Source organism: Eriocheir sinensis, chromosome 39 (assembly GCF_024679095.1).
Source record: "Eriocheir sinensis breed Jianghai 21 chromosome 39, ASM2467909v1, whole genome shotgun sequence".
Taxonomy (NCBI): domain Eukaryota; kingdom Metazoa; phylum Arthropoda; class Malacostraca; order Decapoda; family Varunidae; genus Eriocheir; species Eriocheir sinensis.
The window spans coordinates 12,048,219-12,067,877 of record NC_066547.1 but is presented as its reverse complement, the minus strand read 5'-3'; the positions used below and the strand labels follow the sequence as shown (position 1 = coordinate 12,067,877).

Below are 19,659 nucleotides of genomic sequence, written 5' to 3'. Positions count from 1 at the left end.
TTGAAGCCGTTGATTACTGATGTTTTATGAGAGAGTTATGGCTCATAAACCGGAAAATATAATGCGCTGACCGCTGAGTACGATAATGTGGTACCGCTCTGAGAGAGAGGCAGACAGACGTACACAGACACACAGGGACTGAAAGGACAGTCGGCGCCGCTCCAACACTTCAAAATGCTCATCAAAGTGAAGGTGAGGAGAGGCGTCCAGTGTCCTGCGTGTGTTCCTGAGGTGATGGTCTGCGTGCCCCGGGGAGGGCCGAGGACGGGCCAGGCGGGATGACAAGTGGGATGTGTCGCCGTGCTGGGGCTGGCGAGGGGCTGAGGGGCGATGACTCGGCCAGGGCTGAGGGCTGGGTGGGCTGAGGGGCTGCCTGGCCGGGATTGAAGGGATTGAGGGGTTGGGGTTGAAGGGTTGTTTTCTTGGGTCGGAGTGAGGGGCTGAAGGGCTGGGTAAAAGTACATGAGGCTTTGGGGGTTTAATTTCATTTATCGGATTACCTTCAGACATGGGGCGGTTACTTATGTTATGTAATCGATTACGATTACTTCATATTTTCACGATTACAGTTACAATAAAATTAGGTGTAATTGATTACGATTACATGATGTATTAATCGTGATTATAAGAAGGACTGAAAGGTGAACTTGCAGATTTCATACACATGTTCCATACTAAATATTTAATTGGTTGAATTACTACAGATAATTAGAGTACATACTTGCTGTACCAGAAACTATTAATTAAAACTGCTAATGCTAATGCAAGATGGCGCCACTATAAACACTTGCCTGCGCCACAACGGGCTGGGGCCGACCATCAGGCCCCACTACGAAGGCCTACCAGCGCCATAGGCGAAGACGTAAATAAAAATAATAATAAATGGTACGTAATCGCAAAAGTGATCACAATTACGATTACATTTTTAATGTATTCAATTACGATTACAATTAGTACTAAAAAATAAATAAGAGGGTAATTAATTAATTATGATTACTTGAAAAAATGTAATCGATTGTAATCGATTACGATTACCCCATGTCTGATTACATTTACTGAAATTTTTACCTAACATCTGAATCAAAACCTAATCTATGAGGGAGGAATCTCATAGATAGAAACAAAATCTAACTCACCCTCCTCAGGGGAAGGGGGTCTTTGCCTCTCCTTGAGCCTTCGTCAGAGACACGCCAGTCCTCAACAGACCAAGTTGGTCTGTTGACACCCTCCCTCTTCATGGGCCATGACCTGTCAAAGGGCCATGGTTCGGATGATCTTAGGAATAGTGGCTCCTAGCAGGTGCACATCTAGGGCACAGTATGGTGGTAATTACAACATTTCTAGCACGTACGATGGGGTTTTGACAAGCAGACAGGCGTGTTTATGTCACAAGGGGTGTATTTTTCCATGCTGGCCTCACAATTTTTATTAAGTCCATTGTTACCGTGTGTCTATAGACAGACTGAGCCTCATAACTGCCCTGCTGTTTCTGCTGGAGGGAGAAATAGCTCCAGTGTTTGAGCTTCTTTTTCACTGAGCCACCACCACCCAAGTACGAACTATCTTCTTCTTGGGTTTTTTTATGGGGCTAGTTAGGCTATGGGACCACAGCCTCTAGAGCCCCGTCAGTAGTAGTTGCTCTCCGGTGTTGTTTTTGGTTGTCGTTCTGTCACCGGTGTGGTGGTTAGATCCTATCGAGTCGCCCCAACTTCTGCAGGAAGATCTGCATACACTTGAAGGCTTGGAAGGCTGTGTCGGGGCTGAGAGTGTCGCTGCCCAGCAGGTTCTCTAGGGTTGGCCTGTGAATGCAGAGTCTTGTTAGGGAAGCTCTGAGGTTGGTGCGGAGGGAGTTGAATCTTGGGCAGTGGAGAAGGAGGTGTTCCGGTGTGTCGGGTTGTGTGGGGCACCATGGGCAGTGAGGATCCTGGACTATAGACAGTCTGTGCAGGTGTGCATTGAGGCGGCTGTGGCCAATCCTCAGGCGGGTGATGGCTGTGTCGAGGGGATGGCTGGGGGAACTATGCCGGTGCCTGGCGGGGGAAAGTACGAACTATGGTAGAGTGTATTTCAAGAATGTGGATCCACAGCTGTTGGAGCGTTTTTAATGTCTGTACATAATAATTATGACACTGAAGGATGGCACAGCTGCCTAAACAAGTGTGCAGGAGGTAGATACATCCTCTAGTTCAACCTTCTGGAAAGCCTTCTTCACAAAAAGGCTAAACTAACCTCTTCACCTTATTAGGCTGGTGTTAGAAAGATGCCTTTGGTAATAAGTGTCTTTAGCATCTTGGGATATCGATGGAATGACGGTCAAATCGGCTACTACTGCAGCAAACTTTGCTCACCTATAAGCTGCTTAATCATACATGCAATACAACTTCCCCTAAATTTTGTTTCACAGGACATCTGTTGGGTAGTAGTATGCACATTGGCAGGCATTGGTGCCCCTGGTTTGTATCAACATTTATCCATTGTTTGTATTACTTGAATAATTTTAAGGACCTGCAGATTTGCACCCCAGAAAAAAATTATGCCATTACTAATAACCTAACATACCTAACACTTATAAAGAAATGGCACGGCTAGCAACATATCATGTTGATGTAGGATTGTTATAAGCTACAATTGTATTGCTGCAGACATATCTTTCAACCTCTTGTGTAAACATATATTGTATGCCACAGCAACTACGTACAAAAGGTATATAATGAGGTGACCATCTTCATGAGAGGCTGTTATGAATGTGAAGCTGTAATGTACTACTTCCTGTTATTCTTGTGAGGGAAGAATGGTAAAGCTAAAAGTTAGAAAGAATAATTTTGAAAAAAAAAGTAAATTCATTAACATAGCTAATTAATACTGTCATTTTAATTATTACATACATTTATTAAAAGTCTTTTCTTTTCTTTGCAGACTTTAACAGGAAAGGAGGTAAGTGGATGCTGCTCTCACATGTACTGTCATTCATCAGCTGAGTGTTACAGTCACCAGAACAAAATTTATGTTGGCAGAGATGACAAGATGACAGTCAAATAAATCATTATTGTATAATTTCCATAATGTAAAGTATTTTCCTTGGACTATGTTTTGATGTCACAGAACTTTCCCAGCAATACCATCCAAGGAAAACCCTGAACCACCAATGCCTTGGCTATTGTCGGTATCACGAAAGTTGTTGGGGACAATCCTTTAGGGAGGGACTCATGGACTTGGTGTCATTGCTTGGGTAATGGTTTATACTGCACACTCATTGGCCAATTCTTAACTTGTTCTAATGTACATGAAATTGATTTTGTATTCCTACCAAAACCTTTTTGAGTTGTAAGGTAACAGATTGTACAGATAGAAACTAATGCATAATATTTTTATTGATAAATATGTGCTTTTTGAACTATAATAGATAAATCTGAAATGACATTTATAACAAAACTTAAGTCGGAACTGCATGTAAATGGACAATATCCAGTGACTGAAGCGACAACTCAATATTTTTAGTCCTGTTAAGGCTAGACTTTTTTTTCCTTACTTTTCCTACTACTACAGCTTGCTAGGCTATGGTCTACACAGTGTCATTCGTTAACTCATTTATTGTAAGATTTCTTGGTATATTTTTAGTCCTGGCTTAGTCGTAATGTGTAGTGATGCTTCATAGTCATGACGTAAACATTGGCCTAAGGCATGAACTTTCTCTTCTTTTTCATCATGCTTTATAATTATTCCTGAAATGTATTTCCATTATTTGTTGGTAATGAATATCCATAAGGAATAGCAGTTATAAGAATAACTACATTTAGATACCTACAGTGCTGATTTAAAGAGGTAGCAGAGAGCAATAGTAGGCTATGTCATGGCAAATGAAATTTGCCACAGGTTGGATCTAGTAAGCAATATGCCAATGAGCGGCACGGAGACCATCACCCAAGCGATTATGCAAAGTCTGCAAGTCTATCCCTGAAGGATCATCCCCGCCAGCTTTCGTTACACTGACAATAGTAATCAAATCACTTTTTACGAAGCTACTGTGACCCCCATCGTTGGAGGGATATCTTTTTTGGAAAATGATAAAAAGTCAAACAGATCATAATATCAGCATAGAAAGAATTCAATGTGTGTGTGTGTGTGTGTGTGTGTGTCCACCCTAAGTTCCTAAATAGGTGCATTATTTTAGGCAATGAGATGTTTTCTCTAGAAGTTCCAGAAACCTGGAAAAAACTGCCATATTGTAAATATATTTTTGGCATTTCATAACTACCTTTGTAGGCTAATGGAGCTTTTATCTCACTGATTCATGAATTTTTTTCCCCTGTCAAGATTGAGATTGATATAGAGCCAACAGACAAGGTGGAGCGCATCAAGGAGCGGGTGGAGGAGAAGGAGGGCATCCCACCACCCCAGCAGCGCCTCATCTTCTCGGGCAAACAAATGTAAGACCTTGCATCCTCCCTCCCTTACACTGGACCCCATCATCATATTATCTGCATCTCTCTTGTATATTTCATTGTTCCCTGCTTCCCTCTCAACATTTATGCTCTGTGCAGCAAAATACTTCATTGCTTTATGAATGTGGAGAATGATTGATGACAAGTCATGAGTGAGATATAATGACACAAAACTAGTGTAAGCAAATTACTACACATCAGTGTTGGAGCACCTTCAGTAATTCAGTGCAATGCAATTATTTAATTAAAAAACAAACTCTAATGCCACTTCCTCCACCTCAAAATTTGTTGGGTCAGAAATTCATTATGTTTGTGGCCATTGGTGTCGTTTGAATTAGGGTTAAGGACAGTCTGCCTGGACCATGGGGTCTGTGTGGTGTGAACACCTAACTATGGGAATATCCTTCACTTCTGTTTTGCCTATGAATGGTGGTTTGCAGCTGTTTGTATCTCTCAATAGGCGCACCTAACATCACTGTAGCCGATCCAGGATTCAGTACGTTTCCTAACTAGTAGAAGGTAATGTTATAATTGTATTTCGTAAAGAATCCTTTTAACCAAAAAATAACTAAAATTATGGGTATTCTTTTTCTTGAACAGAACATTGAATAAACAACAGAACAATAATATGAAAATACGTATAGCTACCGTTGCCAGGTCATCGTACTCAGAGCACAGTATTTACCGGTTTCTGACGCCTAACTATTGCCAAGAAACATCAGGATCTAACTCTTTTAACGATAACTATAAATTAGTTTCGTTATTGGAGCCCAGAAGACAGTTTGGGGGAGGAAGTCAGAAAATATAATTGGCTGAGTACGACAATCTGGCAACGTTGAGGCTGTAGCCCGCAGGCCCGAGCCAGCCTGTACGCCATTTTGCGGGTGTCAGATACCACAAATAGCATATTTTTACTGCACAAAGCAGGTGATGTCACTTATTGTGACTTTGTGAGCTTTCATATTTATATATTTGTGTATATTTCATGGTGGCAAAACTTTCATTACTAGTTTCATTTTTACTAGTGACACGAATATGTGACTGTTTTTCACAATAGAATTTCACTCAAACAAGTGAATCAGACACCACAGAAATATTACCAGTGTGTGTATGAATGAATACAAAGATAAGCACATACTTTGATTTAACTCTAGGATGTCTCGTGGATCATTAATAAATAAAAACAAAACATCTGGATAGGCTACTCTTTAGCCCATTACCGGCTATGGCTGCCAAAAAAGTCCCTCTGCCAGGTTTGTACCCCCCCATATGGTGATTGTCAGGTGCTCCTATTAATACATGTCATGCATGCATGGAATAAAGGATAGATGTTTGGAAGATTGTGTTGAGTGGTCAGGTGGAGAAATTGAGTTTTTGAGGCATTGAAGGACACCAAGTTTCTTTTGGCCTATTCAGAAATGATAGCGAGGTCAAAGGTCAAGCATTCTGTAGCTTCCAGACTTAGGTTCTATAATTCTTGTGAAGAGGGTCCTGTGTTAAAAATGAGTAATGCAGAGTAGTCTTCAGTACAAGATTGGAGTTCATATTTTTCTTTTGTATCTGCTCATGGGCTAATTTGAGTTAGCATTAATATAAAGGAAAACATTGACTGTCATCCTTCATGTGTTTTCCTGTTTGTTGTCTTGCAGGAACGATGAAAAGACGGCAGCTGACTACAAGGTCCAAGGAGGTTCAGTGCTTCATCTGGTGCTGGCCCTAAGGGGGGGAATGGCCTCCTCTTAGGTGCTGTCTCCACCCCCTCCTCCTCCTCCTCCTCCTCCTCACCCTCTTTCATCCCACTCTCCACCTCCTCTCCTGTCTCCCTTTCACTCACCAAGGAAACTTTAAGAACCTATTGCACCCTCTAGGAAGGATGTTTGCTGGAAGGAAGAGACATGGCTCTGAAATGGATCTCAGTCACAATTGTTTGTTATTATTCATAGCCATGGAAGACGCTTCAATATCTAGGGCTTGCTTGCACATTTTCCTCATATAACATGTTTTTTTTACATACGATGCATATGTATACTGAGAGATGATTCCATTGAGGTGAACTACAGTTGCACTGTTGGGGGTGTGAGATGCTTCAGCTTTAGTGTGCATGAGTGAGCCATGTGTGTACTCCTGTCTTGTTATGAGGAGATGCTCTGACAAGCTGGCACTCGGTGAGACGTATCCTCATACTGTCACTCCTTGAGTCTTTGTTCCCACTGTATTTATTATTGGCTGAGATTACCCACATCCGGTGCTTCTGGATGCATGTATGGGATGTCAGTCACCGCCTCCTTAATAGGCAGTAATGTAATGTACTCCTTCCAAAGGAAGACTACACTATTTTGCCTCTTTAAGTTTGACATAATTATCAATAACCAAAGTTGTATTGCTTGTGATGGAAAGTCATTAGAAACATTGTGCTATCAGAATTGCACTTCACATAATTGAAATACTTGTTTGCTATTCTTCAAACTGCAGCCCCTCACTGCAGAATTTCTGTGTTATCAGTCAGTCAGCATCCATTATTCAGATATCTGTGGCATTGACCGGGAGAATGTTCTGCTGCCGCTGCATTGGTCCTGTGCTCTTACCACAGTTTGTTGAAAAATCTTACAATTAAATGTTTTGTATAGATGATATTTTCTTCACTCCTTACTGGAAAGCTATGAGTCTTTAGAGATCAGAGGGAAAATGTTTTTTTCCAAATACTGTACGGTCAATTATTTATTGGTATGCAGCATATGAAGTGCACTTTCCCTTCAAGTTTGAACATGTTTACCTGGTGCAGCACAAGAATATTGGATTTGGTTAAGCATCAAAAATTTGTTTGTATGAACAGTTTGGAATACCAGATGTTCACCAGACAATGACTGAACTTTTCTTATTTTTTATACATGGTTTTATTTCATGGAGAAGTAAACGACACCTGAACAAACCATGCTGCTATGATTTCACCAAGGTATTTTCTGGGTTATTTTCTCTGAAGTTTCAGTATAACGTCACGCTCATAACCTGTCTACTGAGAGAATGGAGTCCTTCCTTTATCATGTCATCTGAGATCTGGCCATCCCTCAGGTATCTGAATTATACAAGTGGAAATGGATCAGTACATTTTTCTTGGATTTTTTTTTTTGCATTCCCACTATTTACATATATGGCATTTCTGAGAGACTATTCCTTATCTGTTTTATCTTTGTGTTGGATGGTCTGCATTGCTGTACTGGAGTGACCTTTGCAAGTTGTTGGTGTAATCCTCCCAGCCAGACTTGTAGCTGCTGGTTTAAATCTTGCCTTATGCATAAAACATCATAGTAATATATTGCTGTGTGCAGGCTTGGGTCACTGCTGCCCTCTGCTATCATGAAGTATTCAAGAGCTGCAAAACTGGCTCAAGCTGCTGAGGGAATTTATTTGCATATTTTTACTTGAATCTAACAGCATATTCATTAGGGTCTAGGCTCAATCAATACAACCTTCAGTATTAAGTGTCTGATAAGATAGATTTATAGACCACTAAGTCTGTAAGGGAGGTTGAGTAATCTCTCAACTCTTAAAACAACTCAACTTGAACAGATAATAGTAGGCACCACACAGCCCTAGGAAGTGCCAAGGACCAAGGAACTATTCAACCCCTTCAGCTCGTTTCTCCCCTCCCTCTACTCACACAAAGAGGAACATGAAATGGCTACCCGGGAAGCATGCCATATGAGTCCTTGCATGTGATTCGGCTAATTATGGCGTGGCTTTATACGGTCCTGTGTGGGCGTTGATTAATGGCAAGGAAATTAATGTTAGCCAAGGAGCAGAAACTTATAAATGAGGCACTGTTCACTATGCTAGAGGGAGAGGGCGAGAGTGAAGTCATGCGCTACTTTACGCAAATTATTGAACACCGTGGGAAGGATAGACAGACAGACAGACAGAGTTCACGATGGTAGAGGAAGGATGGGACAACAAAGTAATGCGCTACGTTACACAAGAACAGACAGACAGACACATTTCACGATGCTAAAGGAAGGAAGGGGGAGTGAACAGTCACGCTACACTAAACAACTTATTCATGTGCCGCTGTGATTAATGAATAACGTAGTTTAGTGCATTATTCATCACGTCTTACCCTGCTGGTTGGAGAAGGTTAGCTTATGTATGATGTGCGCCAGTGAATATTAAATAGGTGACTTATTATTCATTATGTCTTAGGTCATTTATCTCTCTCATATATGCACGTTATTTATTTATCCATTTACGCTATTACTGCTACGCGTGACCTCAGTGCCCATCTCCATAACAGGCTTTAAGGGCCACTTTCACAGTTCGCCATGATGGGTTAGGAATCTCCCAAACCAGTAGGGTACCAAACATATTCGAAAACTCCTCGTTGTGTTTGGTAGTTCATATTTAAGTTCAGAAATTTGAGGAAACTATACGGAAAAAAAAATCTCACATGTGCTTTGAGGTGAGTATAGAGAACCTCATCAACATGGATAGTACGGGATCTTGTATAGTTTGGTTCGGGCTGTAACAAACACACGGGGCCAGTTTTTACAGTCAGTACAGCAAGTTCGTAAGCTCCCCAACCAAACACAAAATACTACGAAAATTCCTTGTATTGTGTTTGCGATTGATATAAATAGGATTAAATTTTAGCGGACCACACGGGAAGTCTCTTGTATCTGGTATTGCGAAGAAAAAGCGGATCATTGTGGAGATTATAGTTTGGTTTGGGCGCTTACAATACTCTGTTGGACTGTCGAACTGGCCCACGGTGTTTGACTGTGGAATTGGCTCTTAATCATTAACCTGCCATTCCTGGGATACCACTTGCTTTAGGCACACACTTATACCAGCCAATCAGATGCAGAAGTAAATACACAAGACCTCGGGAAACATTAATCACGAGTCAGTAATGTATGAAGAAGAGAAACTAAACCAAGGAGTCGAGATTAAGCGGTTTCTCGACATAAACCTGTAGCCTACTACCGCTCCTCTCTCTCTCTCTCTCTCTCACCTGAAGATGGCAAGGTTAATATATAAAAAAAGACAAGCCTACTCAAGAAACAAAAGCCTCGTCTCGCTCACTAGAGAGAGAGAGAGAGGACCTATGAATTATGTTGGGTATGTACAGTTTCTTTTATTTTCTGAACGATACACGGTCAACAGCTGCTAAGATTTTGATGAGAGAGAGAGAGAGAGAGAGAGAGAGAGAGAGAGACGCAGGCTGGCAAGTCATGAAATATGCACGCTTGACTGGAGAGAGAGAGAGAGAGAGAGAGAGAGAGAGAGAAGTGGAGGAAAGGATCGAGTAGCAAAGGAATCTTGAGAGAGAGAGAGAGAGAGAGAGAGAGAGAGAGAGAGAGAGAGATGAAAACTGGAATATTGGAGTCAGAATTGTTATAAAAAGAAGAAAAACGGAAAGGCAAGTTTAAGTAAATGAAAATCGACACTTAACAAACAGTAGGCTATCACAAAGGAATAACAAACATGTAAAAAGTAATAAATAAATAAAAAAATACGAAAGAAATTAAGTAGTAGGCTTATACGAAATGAATTAAGTGCAAGTAAAAGGGAGCGAAGTTATTTTTTTTTCTACCGTCGGGACCAAGAAGGAAGGAAATCTAGAGGAGGGACAATTAATTCTGTAGAAGTTAATTAAGGAGAGCGAGGGGAAGGAGGCTTATAAGAGGCTGGTGTTGACGGAGGCGAGGTGACGGAAGGAGCAACACTGAGCAGGGGAGTGTTGCTGAAGGTTGAAGAACGCCATTGAATAGAGAAAGGAAAAAGGAAGTGATGGTGAAGATGAAGGAAGCAACACTGAGCAAAGGAGTGTTGTTGAAGGCTGAAAAACAAGTCATTAAATATAGAAAGGAGAAAGAAGGTGGTAGCTTGTAGAAGGCTGAAGAATTTTAACACATCTTTAAATAAACAAAGAGAAAGAAGATGATGAAAAATGGCAAGCTTGTAGAAGGCTGAAGAAAAGTTAATAAATAAAGGAGAAAGAAGAAGGTGATGGTGAAGATGACAAGCTTGTAGAAGGCTGAAGAATTTTAACACGTCTTTAAATCTAAAAAAGAGAAAGGTGATGATGAGAGATGGCAAGGCTGTAGAAGGCTGAAGAAAAGTTAATAAATAAATGAGAAAGAAAAGGGTGATGGTGAAGATGGCAAGCTTGTGGAAGGTGAAGAACGAAGAACGTTATTAATATAGAAAGGAGAAGGAAGGAAGTGATGGGAAAGATGGCAAGCTTGTAAAAGGCTGAAAAACAAGTCATTAAATACAGAAAAGAGAAAGAAGGAGATGATGGTGAAGATGGCAAGCTTGTAGAAGGATGAAAAAACGTCACTAAATAAAAAAAAATAAAAAAAAGGAGGCGATGGAGAAGATGGCGAGCTTGTAGAAGGATAAATAAATAACACGTCATTGAATGTATAGGAATAATAGAAAAAGGAGATTATGGTAGAGATGGCATATGCATTGTACCGTAGAATGCCTTAAGTGTGTGTGTGTGTGTGTGTGTGTGAGAGAGAGAGAGAGATGCACCAGTGAATCGACCCAGGTGAGAGAGAGAGGGGAGACTTTAATCAGTTTCTATTAAAATTTTAACGGAGATGACTTTTAATTCTTTTGTTTATTATTTTTTTTAGGTCTTCGTTTTTATAGTTTTTTTTTTTGCTATCGTTCTCTCTCTCTCTCTCTCTCTCTCTCTCTCTCTCTCTCTGTCAGTCGAGACACAAGTTAGTCCTTCCCGAGTTCCTCTTCACCGTACATACAGCCGCTGGTATTACAGAGCTTACATTGTCCTTAGTTGTGTGTACATAAGCCGGGCTCGTGTTATTACCTACCTATCTAAGGGTTTATTAGTCCGGTTAAGCGAGTTAATATAATAGCCCTGCTGGACTTTCTAGGAACAGTGATTCATAGCCTACTCTTATAGTGATTGTCGGCTGTAATATGCTATCTTTGTTTTTGTTTTGGTTTACCGGTAGTCGATGCAGGCGATAAATTTCTACAGTAAATAATAAAACAAACAAATGAATAAAAACAATTATGCTAAGTGTAAGAAAGGTAACAGATCAAGCTAAAACGCGTAATATGGTATCGTAGACAATAAAAAAAATTTGTTTCTATAATTATAGTAGATTAAACACGGTATGGGTGGAAACACTTTACACCTTATATATAGTAGTGTTAACATGTGATTAAATAAAGATGTGGGTAAGAAGAATAACCAATTTTAATAAACAAACATCTTGAATCATACGAACATCACCGAATTTCTACACTACAAAATATCAGGGAGAACGAATTACACTTAACAAATAACGCTGCAAACACGTGATTAAAAAAATATTATGAGAAGGAAGTAACGCCAATTTTTAATAAACAGACATTTTTAATCATACGAGCATCCAACATTCTATAGAGAGTGAATTCGCCGGACGCAGATTCGCTTCAGTCGTTCATTTACAGTTCGAGAGGGTAGTGTCTTGTGAACCTTTCCCGTGGTCAAGGTGGCTAGGGAATGTAAGGTAGGTTTCTCGTTAATTATTCTAATCTCTAAAGTGTTAAAAAGTGTCCCAGGAATCAATCGTTGCCTTTTATAATATTACGGAAATGTGTTTATGTGTGTGCTTGTGTGTTTCGTATCTGCGTACCACGTGACCCAAGTGTTGTTGTTTGCTTATATAAGAGATTTAAGAGATTTCAGGCCGTTTATAATTAAGCTAGACTCTAATAATGTAATCTGGCGGTTCAGAGAGAGAGAGAGAGAGAGAGAGTTGGTGGGGTGTAAATAAATGATCAGCTGACTTTCCACCTCTCTCTCTCTCTCTCTCTCTCTCTTATTGTGAGTACGTTATCAGGTTTACGAGATTTCCTTTATATTTTCAAATTTATGGAGATAATATAAGTAAAACGGCGGAAAATAGTGGAAAGAGGAGAGATTGCATGATGGAGAGAGAGAGAGAGAGAGAGAGAGAGAGAGAGAGAGAGAGAGAGAGAGAGAGAGAGAATACATATCACACAAACTGGCACGATTCAAAACTAGGTTATCCGTGAAACGAAGTCAGAGATTTACATGGATATTCAGACCACGCAGATCCTGTAGTCAAGCTAAAGGAGTCTGCTCTTAAACCTAAATGAAACTACATCAAACGGCCGCCATGATCGTAAAACACCACTTTTTAATTTTTTTATAGGTTTGAGAATACCAAGTTTCTGATCTTCGTGTCTGTCAAAAGTAGGCTATCAAGTTGCTTATCTTTGTCTTAAGAGTAGGCTACCAAGTTAATAATCTTCCTGCCTGTCTTTGGGGAGGCGGTGGCTGAACAGATAGCGAGACGGCCCCGCGTTCAGGAGGACGCGAGTTCAATCCCCGACCGGTGCCACCAAGCTGGGATTTTTCAGCCGCCGTCGAGTGGCTTAAAACTACCCACATGCTGTCCAGAAGACCACCTATCAACCCAGACTTTAGATTCTAGGATTAAAGATGAGCTCCGGGAGGGCAGCATGAGCCAATGCAAGATGGCGCCACTATAAACACTCGCCTGCGCCAGAACGGGCTGGGCCGACCATCAGACCCCACCGGGAAGAAGCCTTGGACCGACCATCAGGATCCACCGGGAAGAAGCCTACCGGCGCAATAGGCCAAGACGTAAAAAAAAAAAAGAAAAAAAAAATTACCACCAATCTTTGTGTCTCTCTGAGTACGCTGCCGAGTTACCAATCTTCGTGTCTGTCGAGGAGTAGGCTATCGAGTTATCAATCTTCGTGTATAAGTGTAGGCTACCGAGTTATTAATCTTCGTGTCAAAAGAGTAGGCTGCCGAGTTTTGAATCTTCGTGTCTGCCTAAAAGTAGGTTACCGTCTACATTGGTCAGCATACACTTTTGCAAAGCTTCAACTGTTCGCGTTTTAGTTCAAGAATCTTTTCCTGCTGGCCAGTAGACAACTTCTCGACCTGCTTTCCATGTGTTGTTTCACACGCACATGCGACGGACTATCGAACGACCTGTACAGAAGTGGGCGGAAATATTACCGGAACACGAATCACACCTCCGTTTTCTGCGTACTTAAAGGAAAGAATAAGAGAGCAGCAATATGGGAATCAATCCTTAAACAACAATGAGAGAGGTCAGAGCTATGGATGAGGGAAGTGATGAGATTCTACAAATGATGAGCCTAACGCGGTAGAGTGGGTAGAGTAGGCTATTACAATAAATCCTGCATGACCACTTTACGGCTTCGCCCAGATTGCTATTTACGGTTTTATAAGTAGTGTAGACAACAGGTAATGCAATGTAGTCAAAGTTTACCGATTTGTATTCAGAACAGCAATAATGAAGGACATAATGAGCTGAAAGGCTTAATGAGGGGACTTCATGCAGAGTGATACCGTGTTATTCATGAAATGTTGTTAGGAATGGATGTGAGCAATTATGTACTTATGGCAGGATTTATTGGGGCTATTTGCCAGTCGTAAGCTTTTATAACATATTTACTTGTGTTTTATTATGTCTAATTCGGGTTCGTTAGACTGTAATAGATAACTGACATGTTTCATTAGGAAAACACGTTATTTGGTTGACTTGCTCGGGAGTGAGACGAGGTGTGCACGGAATAGGGGTGAAGCAGATAGTTCTATAGATGACGACTCGAAGAGATAGTTGTTAGTGAAAATACAGTACAGTACAGTATTGCAATTCTCGGGGAGTTCAAATTCAATGAGGTGATATTGAAACAGGGACACAATTAATAAACAAAAAATCACACTAACGAACAAAAATAGTACTATAGTTCACGTGGATAAGAAATATAATAGGCCTAACCACAGTTTTCTACACACACACACACACACACACACACACTTCAGAGAGAGAGAGAGAGAGAGATTAGAATTCAGGCGTGCCTCCAGATGGTGTAATCAGGAAGGAAGCGAAGGGAAGGGAAGGGAAGGGATAGGAAAGGAAGGGAGTGTAACATGGCTTTCACCTGTATTCTTAATTAAAGCATCTTGGTAACAAAAGTGTAATGATTATATGATTGCGTTTTTCTTACGTAGTTTAAACGATCCCCAGTTTCTCTTTATATGATATGCAAGTTTTGTTGATGGGATTTATTTTAAGTTTTCCTTTTTTTACTATAATTTTTGGTATCTTGTTGCATTTATGTTTATTTGTTAGTTTGTTTATTTGTTTATCATTGTGTTTATGTATTTATTAGTGTTTATCTATCTGTCTATCTATTTACTTATTTATCTATTGTAGCCATCCATCTATCTCTGTCTGTCAATATATGCATCACTCTATCTATCCATGTAATCATTTAAGTTAATTATTATGTTTATTTATTTATTTTTATCAATTTATTTCTTATTTATCTTTTGTATATGTTTGATCTATTTAATATTTTTCATCTATTCCCTGCGTGCACGTATTAAAATGTTAAACACGACAACAACAACAACAACACCTACTACTACTACTACTACTACTACTACTACTTCTACTACCACTAAAACTACTACTATTGGAATGTAAATAATTCCCTCAACAGGATCCTTCCTCTTCCCTCTTCCCATATCACCTTTCTCTCTCTCTCTCTCTCTCTCTCTCTCTCTCTCTCTCTCTCTCTCTCTCTCTCTCTCTCTCTCTCTCTCTCTCTCTCTCTCTCTCTCTCACGACAGGTAGCCGATAATTGGGCGTCACGAGTGGACAGGTGGAACTCAGGTTGTCGGAGTCATTAATGGTGAAGGAGAACGAGGAGGAGGAGGAAGAGGAAGTGGAAGAAAAGTGGCTGATCGCACGCCCGTTAAAGCTACGAAGATGGCTCTCCTCCTCCTCCTCCTCATCCTCTTCCTCCTCCTTCTCTTCCTCCTCCTTGTCGTTCTCTTTCTCCTCCTGGCTCTGTCTCTTGTCGCCCCTCCATGTCATTCTCTCTCTCTCTCTCTCTCTCTCTCTCTCTCTCTCTCTCTCTCTCTCTCTCTCTCATCGTTGTCTGGAGGGAAGTGGCAGAGTTTAAGATTTAGGTGACATGTGTGCCGACAGAGAGAGAGAGAGAGAGAGAGAGAGAGAGGGGGGGGGGGGAGAGAAGGAGGAGAGAGACAGGCAGACAGACGGATAACGAGACGAGACAAAACAGAGACAAACAAACCATCAGATAAGGGGGATAGATACACAGGTAGCCAGGTAGTGAGGGAGTCTTATCACGCTGACAGGAAACCAGATAGACTCATAAGCAGATACAGTGGCGGACACAAGTCATGGAACAGAAACACCTCAGCCACCCGCGAGGAGGTGTGGTGCTCTCTGGACATGGTAACACTGATGAGTATGAAGCTTCACCAGGTTTGCTTCGGTCAGTTGCTGGGACGAATCGAACGCGGTTATTATTGCTGCTTCTGTGTAGGGTCGCTGGTGGTATGTAAGCCATGTCCCGCCTGACAGTGCAAAAGCGTTTGGTGACTATATCAAGACTATGACTTATATTCCACAATATATTCGTATTTTATTCACATGAAACACACGGTTTGTTATCGTGACTCGACAACCCTCACGAACCATATGATATTTTCCGACGGCCAGGATAACAAGCCTTATAACCTTGTCATTGCCTATGATAACAATTGCTGTGACCACCTTCTGCCTGACGGTGAATCTGAGAACGGTAGAACTCTCCCACTGACGCAATAATATGAGAGATGTTGCTACAGGAGGAGGCAGAGCGGGGCCTCGGGGTGAAAAGCAGGAGGGTGTTGGGAAGGGGAGGAGTGAAGGAGCAAGAGTCGGTGGACTTGGTAGGCGACAGGAGCTACGTTGGGAGGGATAGATTACACGTGATAACAGGACTGAATTATTGTTTCATGGAAATGCTGTACTTTCGTCAGATCCGAATCATTATATATTATAATTTACTATCATGGTTTATATGAATTCATAATACTTTCTACTTCAGAATGGATACTTCAAGCAGGCAGACACACGGGACAATTGATAAGAGTACAGGTGAATACATAAACGAAAGGACAGGTATACGGAGAGAAACTTAGACAGGCGAAAATATGAGACCAATTAGCAGGTTTACAGAACGGTGAGCAGCCGGGCAGATATAGATGCACGAAATGGTTGATGAGGAATGAGGTACATATATAAGAAAAGGACAGGTATACCGAAAGAAACTTAGGCAGACAAAAATAAGAGACTAATTAGCAGGTATACAGATCGATGAGCAGACATGGAACGATTGATAGGGGAATAGGTGAATATATTTTTATAAGAATGGAAAGGTAGACTAAGGGACACGTAGGTAGGCGAAAGGAGGAGACTGATTACCAGGTACACAGAGGTAATGTGACGGACAGGTAAAGGCACACGAAATGATTAATAGAACAAGAAAAGGAAATGACAGGTAGACCGAATATAACTTAGGCAGACGAAAGGAAGAAAGGTAATCAGACATACAGATGAAGACACGAAATGGTGGAGAGCAAACAAACAAACAGATAAACTAACATGCGAGAGGATAGGCCGAGAAGGGGACAAGGAGGTAGATGGAAAGAAAACACACGGAATGGCTGATATGAAAACAAGGTAAATAAATGAAAGATTAGAAAGACAAGGGGACAGACGGAACGGGTGATATGGAGACGGGTTAATTGGCAAGGGAAGAGATATATGGTGACAGAGGGACAGGAAGGTGGAAGGGAAGAAGATGCGGATTAATTGATGTTCAGATATAAGCAGGTGGGTTGACAGGTAGAGAAACAGACAGACGAGGTATGACTTTATTATCTATTTTTATTCCATTCATTCATTTTATTTTCTTATTCAGTTTTAGTAGCAGTGTATTGTAGTATTTACTGACGTACTGAGAGGTAAACAAATGGATTGAAGATAGGCTGAAAAAAATAGATGAGGTATGACTTTTTATTTTCTATTTTTACTGCATTTATTTGTTCATTTTGTGTTTTAGTATCCTTGTATTATGGTATTTATTGTTTTTTTTTATGTCTGTATATTCGAGCATGTCTGTAAATATCTCTCTTTTTATCTACTGTGTCTGTCTGTGTCTGTCTGAGGAAGGAACCATGACTTAAGGAACAGTCTTGTATTATGGTATTTATGGTTTTTTTTATGTCTGTATATTCGAGTATATCTGTAAATCTCTCTTTTTATCTACTGTGTCTGTCTGTGTCTGTCTTAGGAAGGAACCATGACAAAAGGAACAGTCTCCCCTTTCTACTGTCCCCTCACGTACCCACATAACTTTTCTCTATCTGATCCATTATTCACCTATTTTGCAGACGGCGGTTCTTCCCTATACACCTACTACAGCGTCTACGTGTATACCTTCCTCCAGTGCACCCCTCGCTCTCACCTTGTATTACCTCCATACGCCCAGTCCAGTCTCTCCAGGTAAGTAAGTTTGTCTCCCTAAGTGTTGTTGTTACAGTGTTTTTTTTTATTTTTATACAGGAACGAAGGCAGCTCAAAGGCACACACACACAAAAAAAAAAACAATAATGAAAAAAAAGCCCGCTACTTGCTGCTCCTAAGATACAAGCCATGCAGTGCCACATCTCTATCTTGCTGGTTTGTAAGCTTCCAAACTAAACCAAATACTATGTAGATTCCTTGTACAGTGGTTAAGGTGATCAGATGGAAGGTGACACATTTGAGGAAACTGTACTGGAAATATGTCTAGTGAATGGTGCCGAATAGAAAACCTGATAAATTTGCAGGGTTGGATGTATAAGACTCGCGTAGGGGACACAGAAAACACACACAAAACATCAACACCCACCGTCCTTCACTTTTCACTTCATCGTTCATTTACCCTTGATATTTGGTTGCTGTTTCCGAGGGGGCGAGGTGGTCCAGTGGGTTAGAGCGTCAAGAAATAGGTACTAGGATAGGATAGGAATAAAAATAGGATAATAGGAAGACAAAAAGACGGGAAGGTGGACGGAAAAGAGGGACACACGAAATGGTTGATATGGAAAAGGGTAAATAGATGAGTATTATTCTTTCTTCTTCTTCTTCTTTTTCCTTTTCTTTTTCTTTTTCTTTTTCTTTTTCTTCCTCTTTTTTTTTTTTCAGACCGAAGTGAAGAGCCAGGGCAAGAGGGTTGAAACGTCAGAATGGGCACGCGGTCTTAAAATTGATAACCCCGAGTCACAACCTCAAACCAGCGAGCTCAAATTAACAAGGGTACAAGTTGTCAAGGGAAGGAAGAAGACAGTTGCTTTTTTCTTTTCGCTATACTCACGAAATCTCTTATTAGAACTTAGGGCCATAATCCTAAACATTTCAGCACCCAAGCACACGCACATTTGGCAGGGCTTTTGTAGGAGTTGTGGGCATTTCCATGGGGGACAGTTTTATGACCCTGGTGGTAGTTCAGGCAAAGCTTCGCTACAAACCTTGAACACGGAAAACACACACACACACACAAAAAAAAAAACACCCTCCAGTCAGGTGAGCTCGATTAATCTCCATGTTGACCTTTGGAAACAGTTGAAATGGAAGCGTTTGAAAATACTGACCAATAGGAACTACCCATGGAAATACCCACCCACCACAACCTCTACGAAAGCCTTATCCAATGTAGATTTCTAAGCCCTTTCACACACTCATGGTAAAGAAGAAGCCCTCGCAAACTATCACCAGGCTCATAACACTACCCATGGAAACACCCACCCACCACAACCTCTACGAAAGCCTTATCCAATGTAGATTTCTAAGCCCTTTCACACACTCATGGTAAAGAAGAAGCCTTGTCAAACTATCACAAGGTTCGTATCACTACCCATGGAAACACCCACCCACCACAACCTCTACGAAAGCCTTATCCAATGTAGATTTCTAAGCCCTTTCACACACTCATGGTAAAGAAGAAGCCCTCGCAAACTATCACCAGGCTCATAACACTACCCATGGAAACACTCACCCACCACAAGTTATTGGAGTGTGGAGTAGGTCACGGTGACACTATGACCTTTGACCTCTACATACTGCGAGTCCCTATCTCTCACCCCCTGACCTTCCCTCTAGCTGCGCCAATCCTCTCTGTTTTCAAGTTTTTGCGATTTTTACTTTTACTCCTTACTCTTATTTGCTATAGTTTGGAGTGGGTCGTTGCGTTGTGTGTATCGATGTGACCAACTCATAATGTGACTAGCTGGTATTATAAGACATGCGCTTCTTACATCAGCTATTTCTAAAGGTCA

General features: G+C 41.0%; 1 protein-coding gene across 1 annotated transcript; it reads left to right on the top strand.

The window, feature by feature from the left end:
- Positions 1-44: 44 nt before the first annotated feature.
- Positions 45-7,068, top strand: LOC127009002 (NEDD8). Its single transcript, XM_050881577.1, has 4 exons — positions 45-192; positions 2,917-2,934; positions 4,315-4,427; positions 6,092-7,068. Exons 1-4 carry the CDS (start codon positions 175-177, stop codon positions 6,183-6,185), a joined length of 243 nt encoding a protein of 80 aa, XP_050737534.1. The 5' UTR covers positions 45-174; the 3' UTR covers positions 6,186-7,068.
- Positions 7,069-19,659: the final 12,591 nt, after the last annotated feature.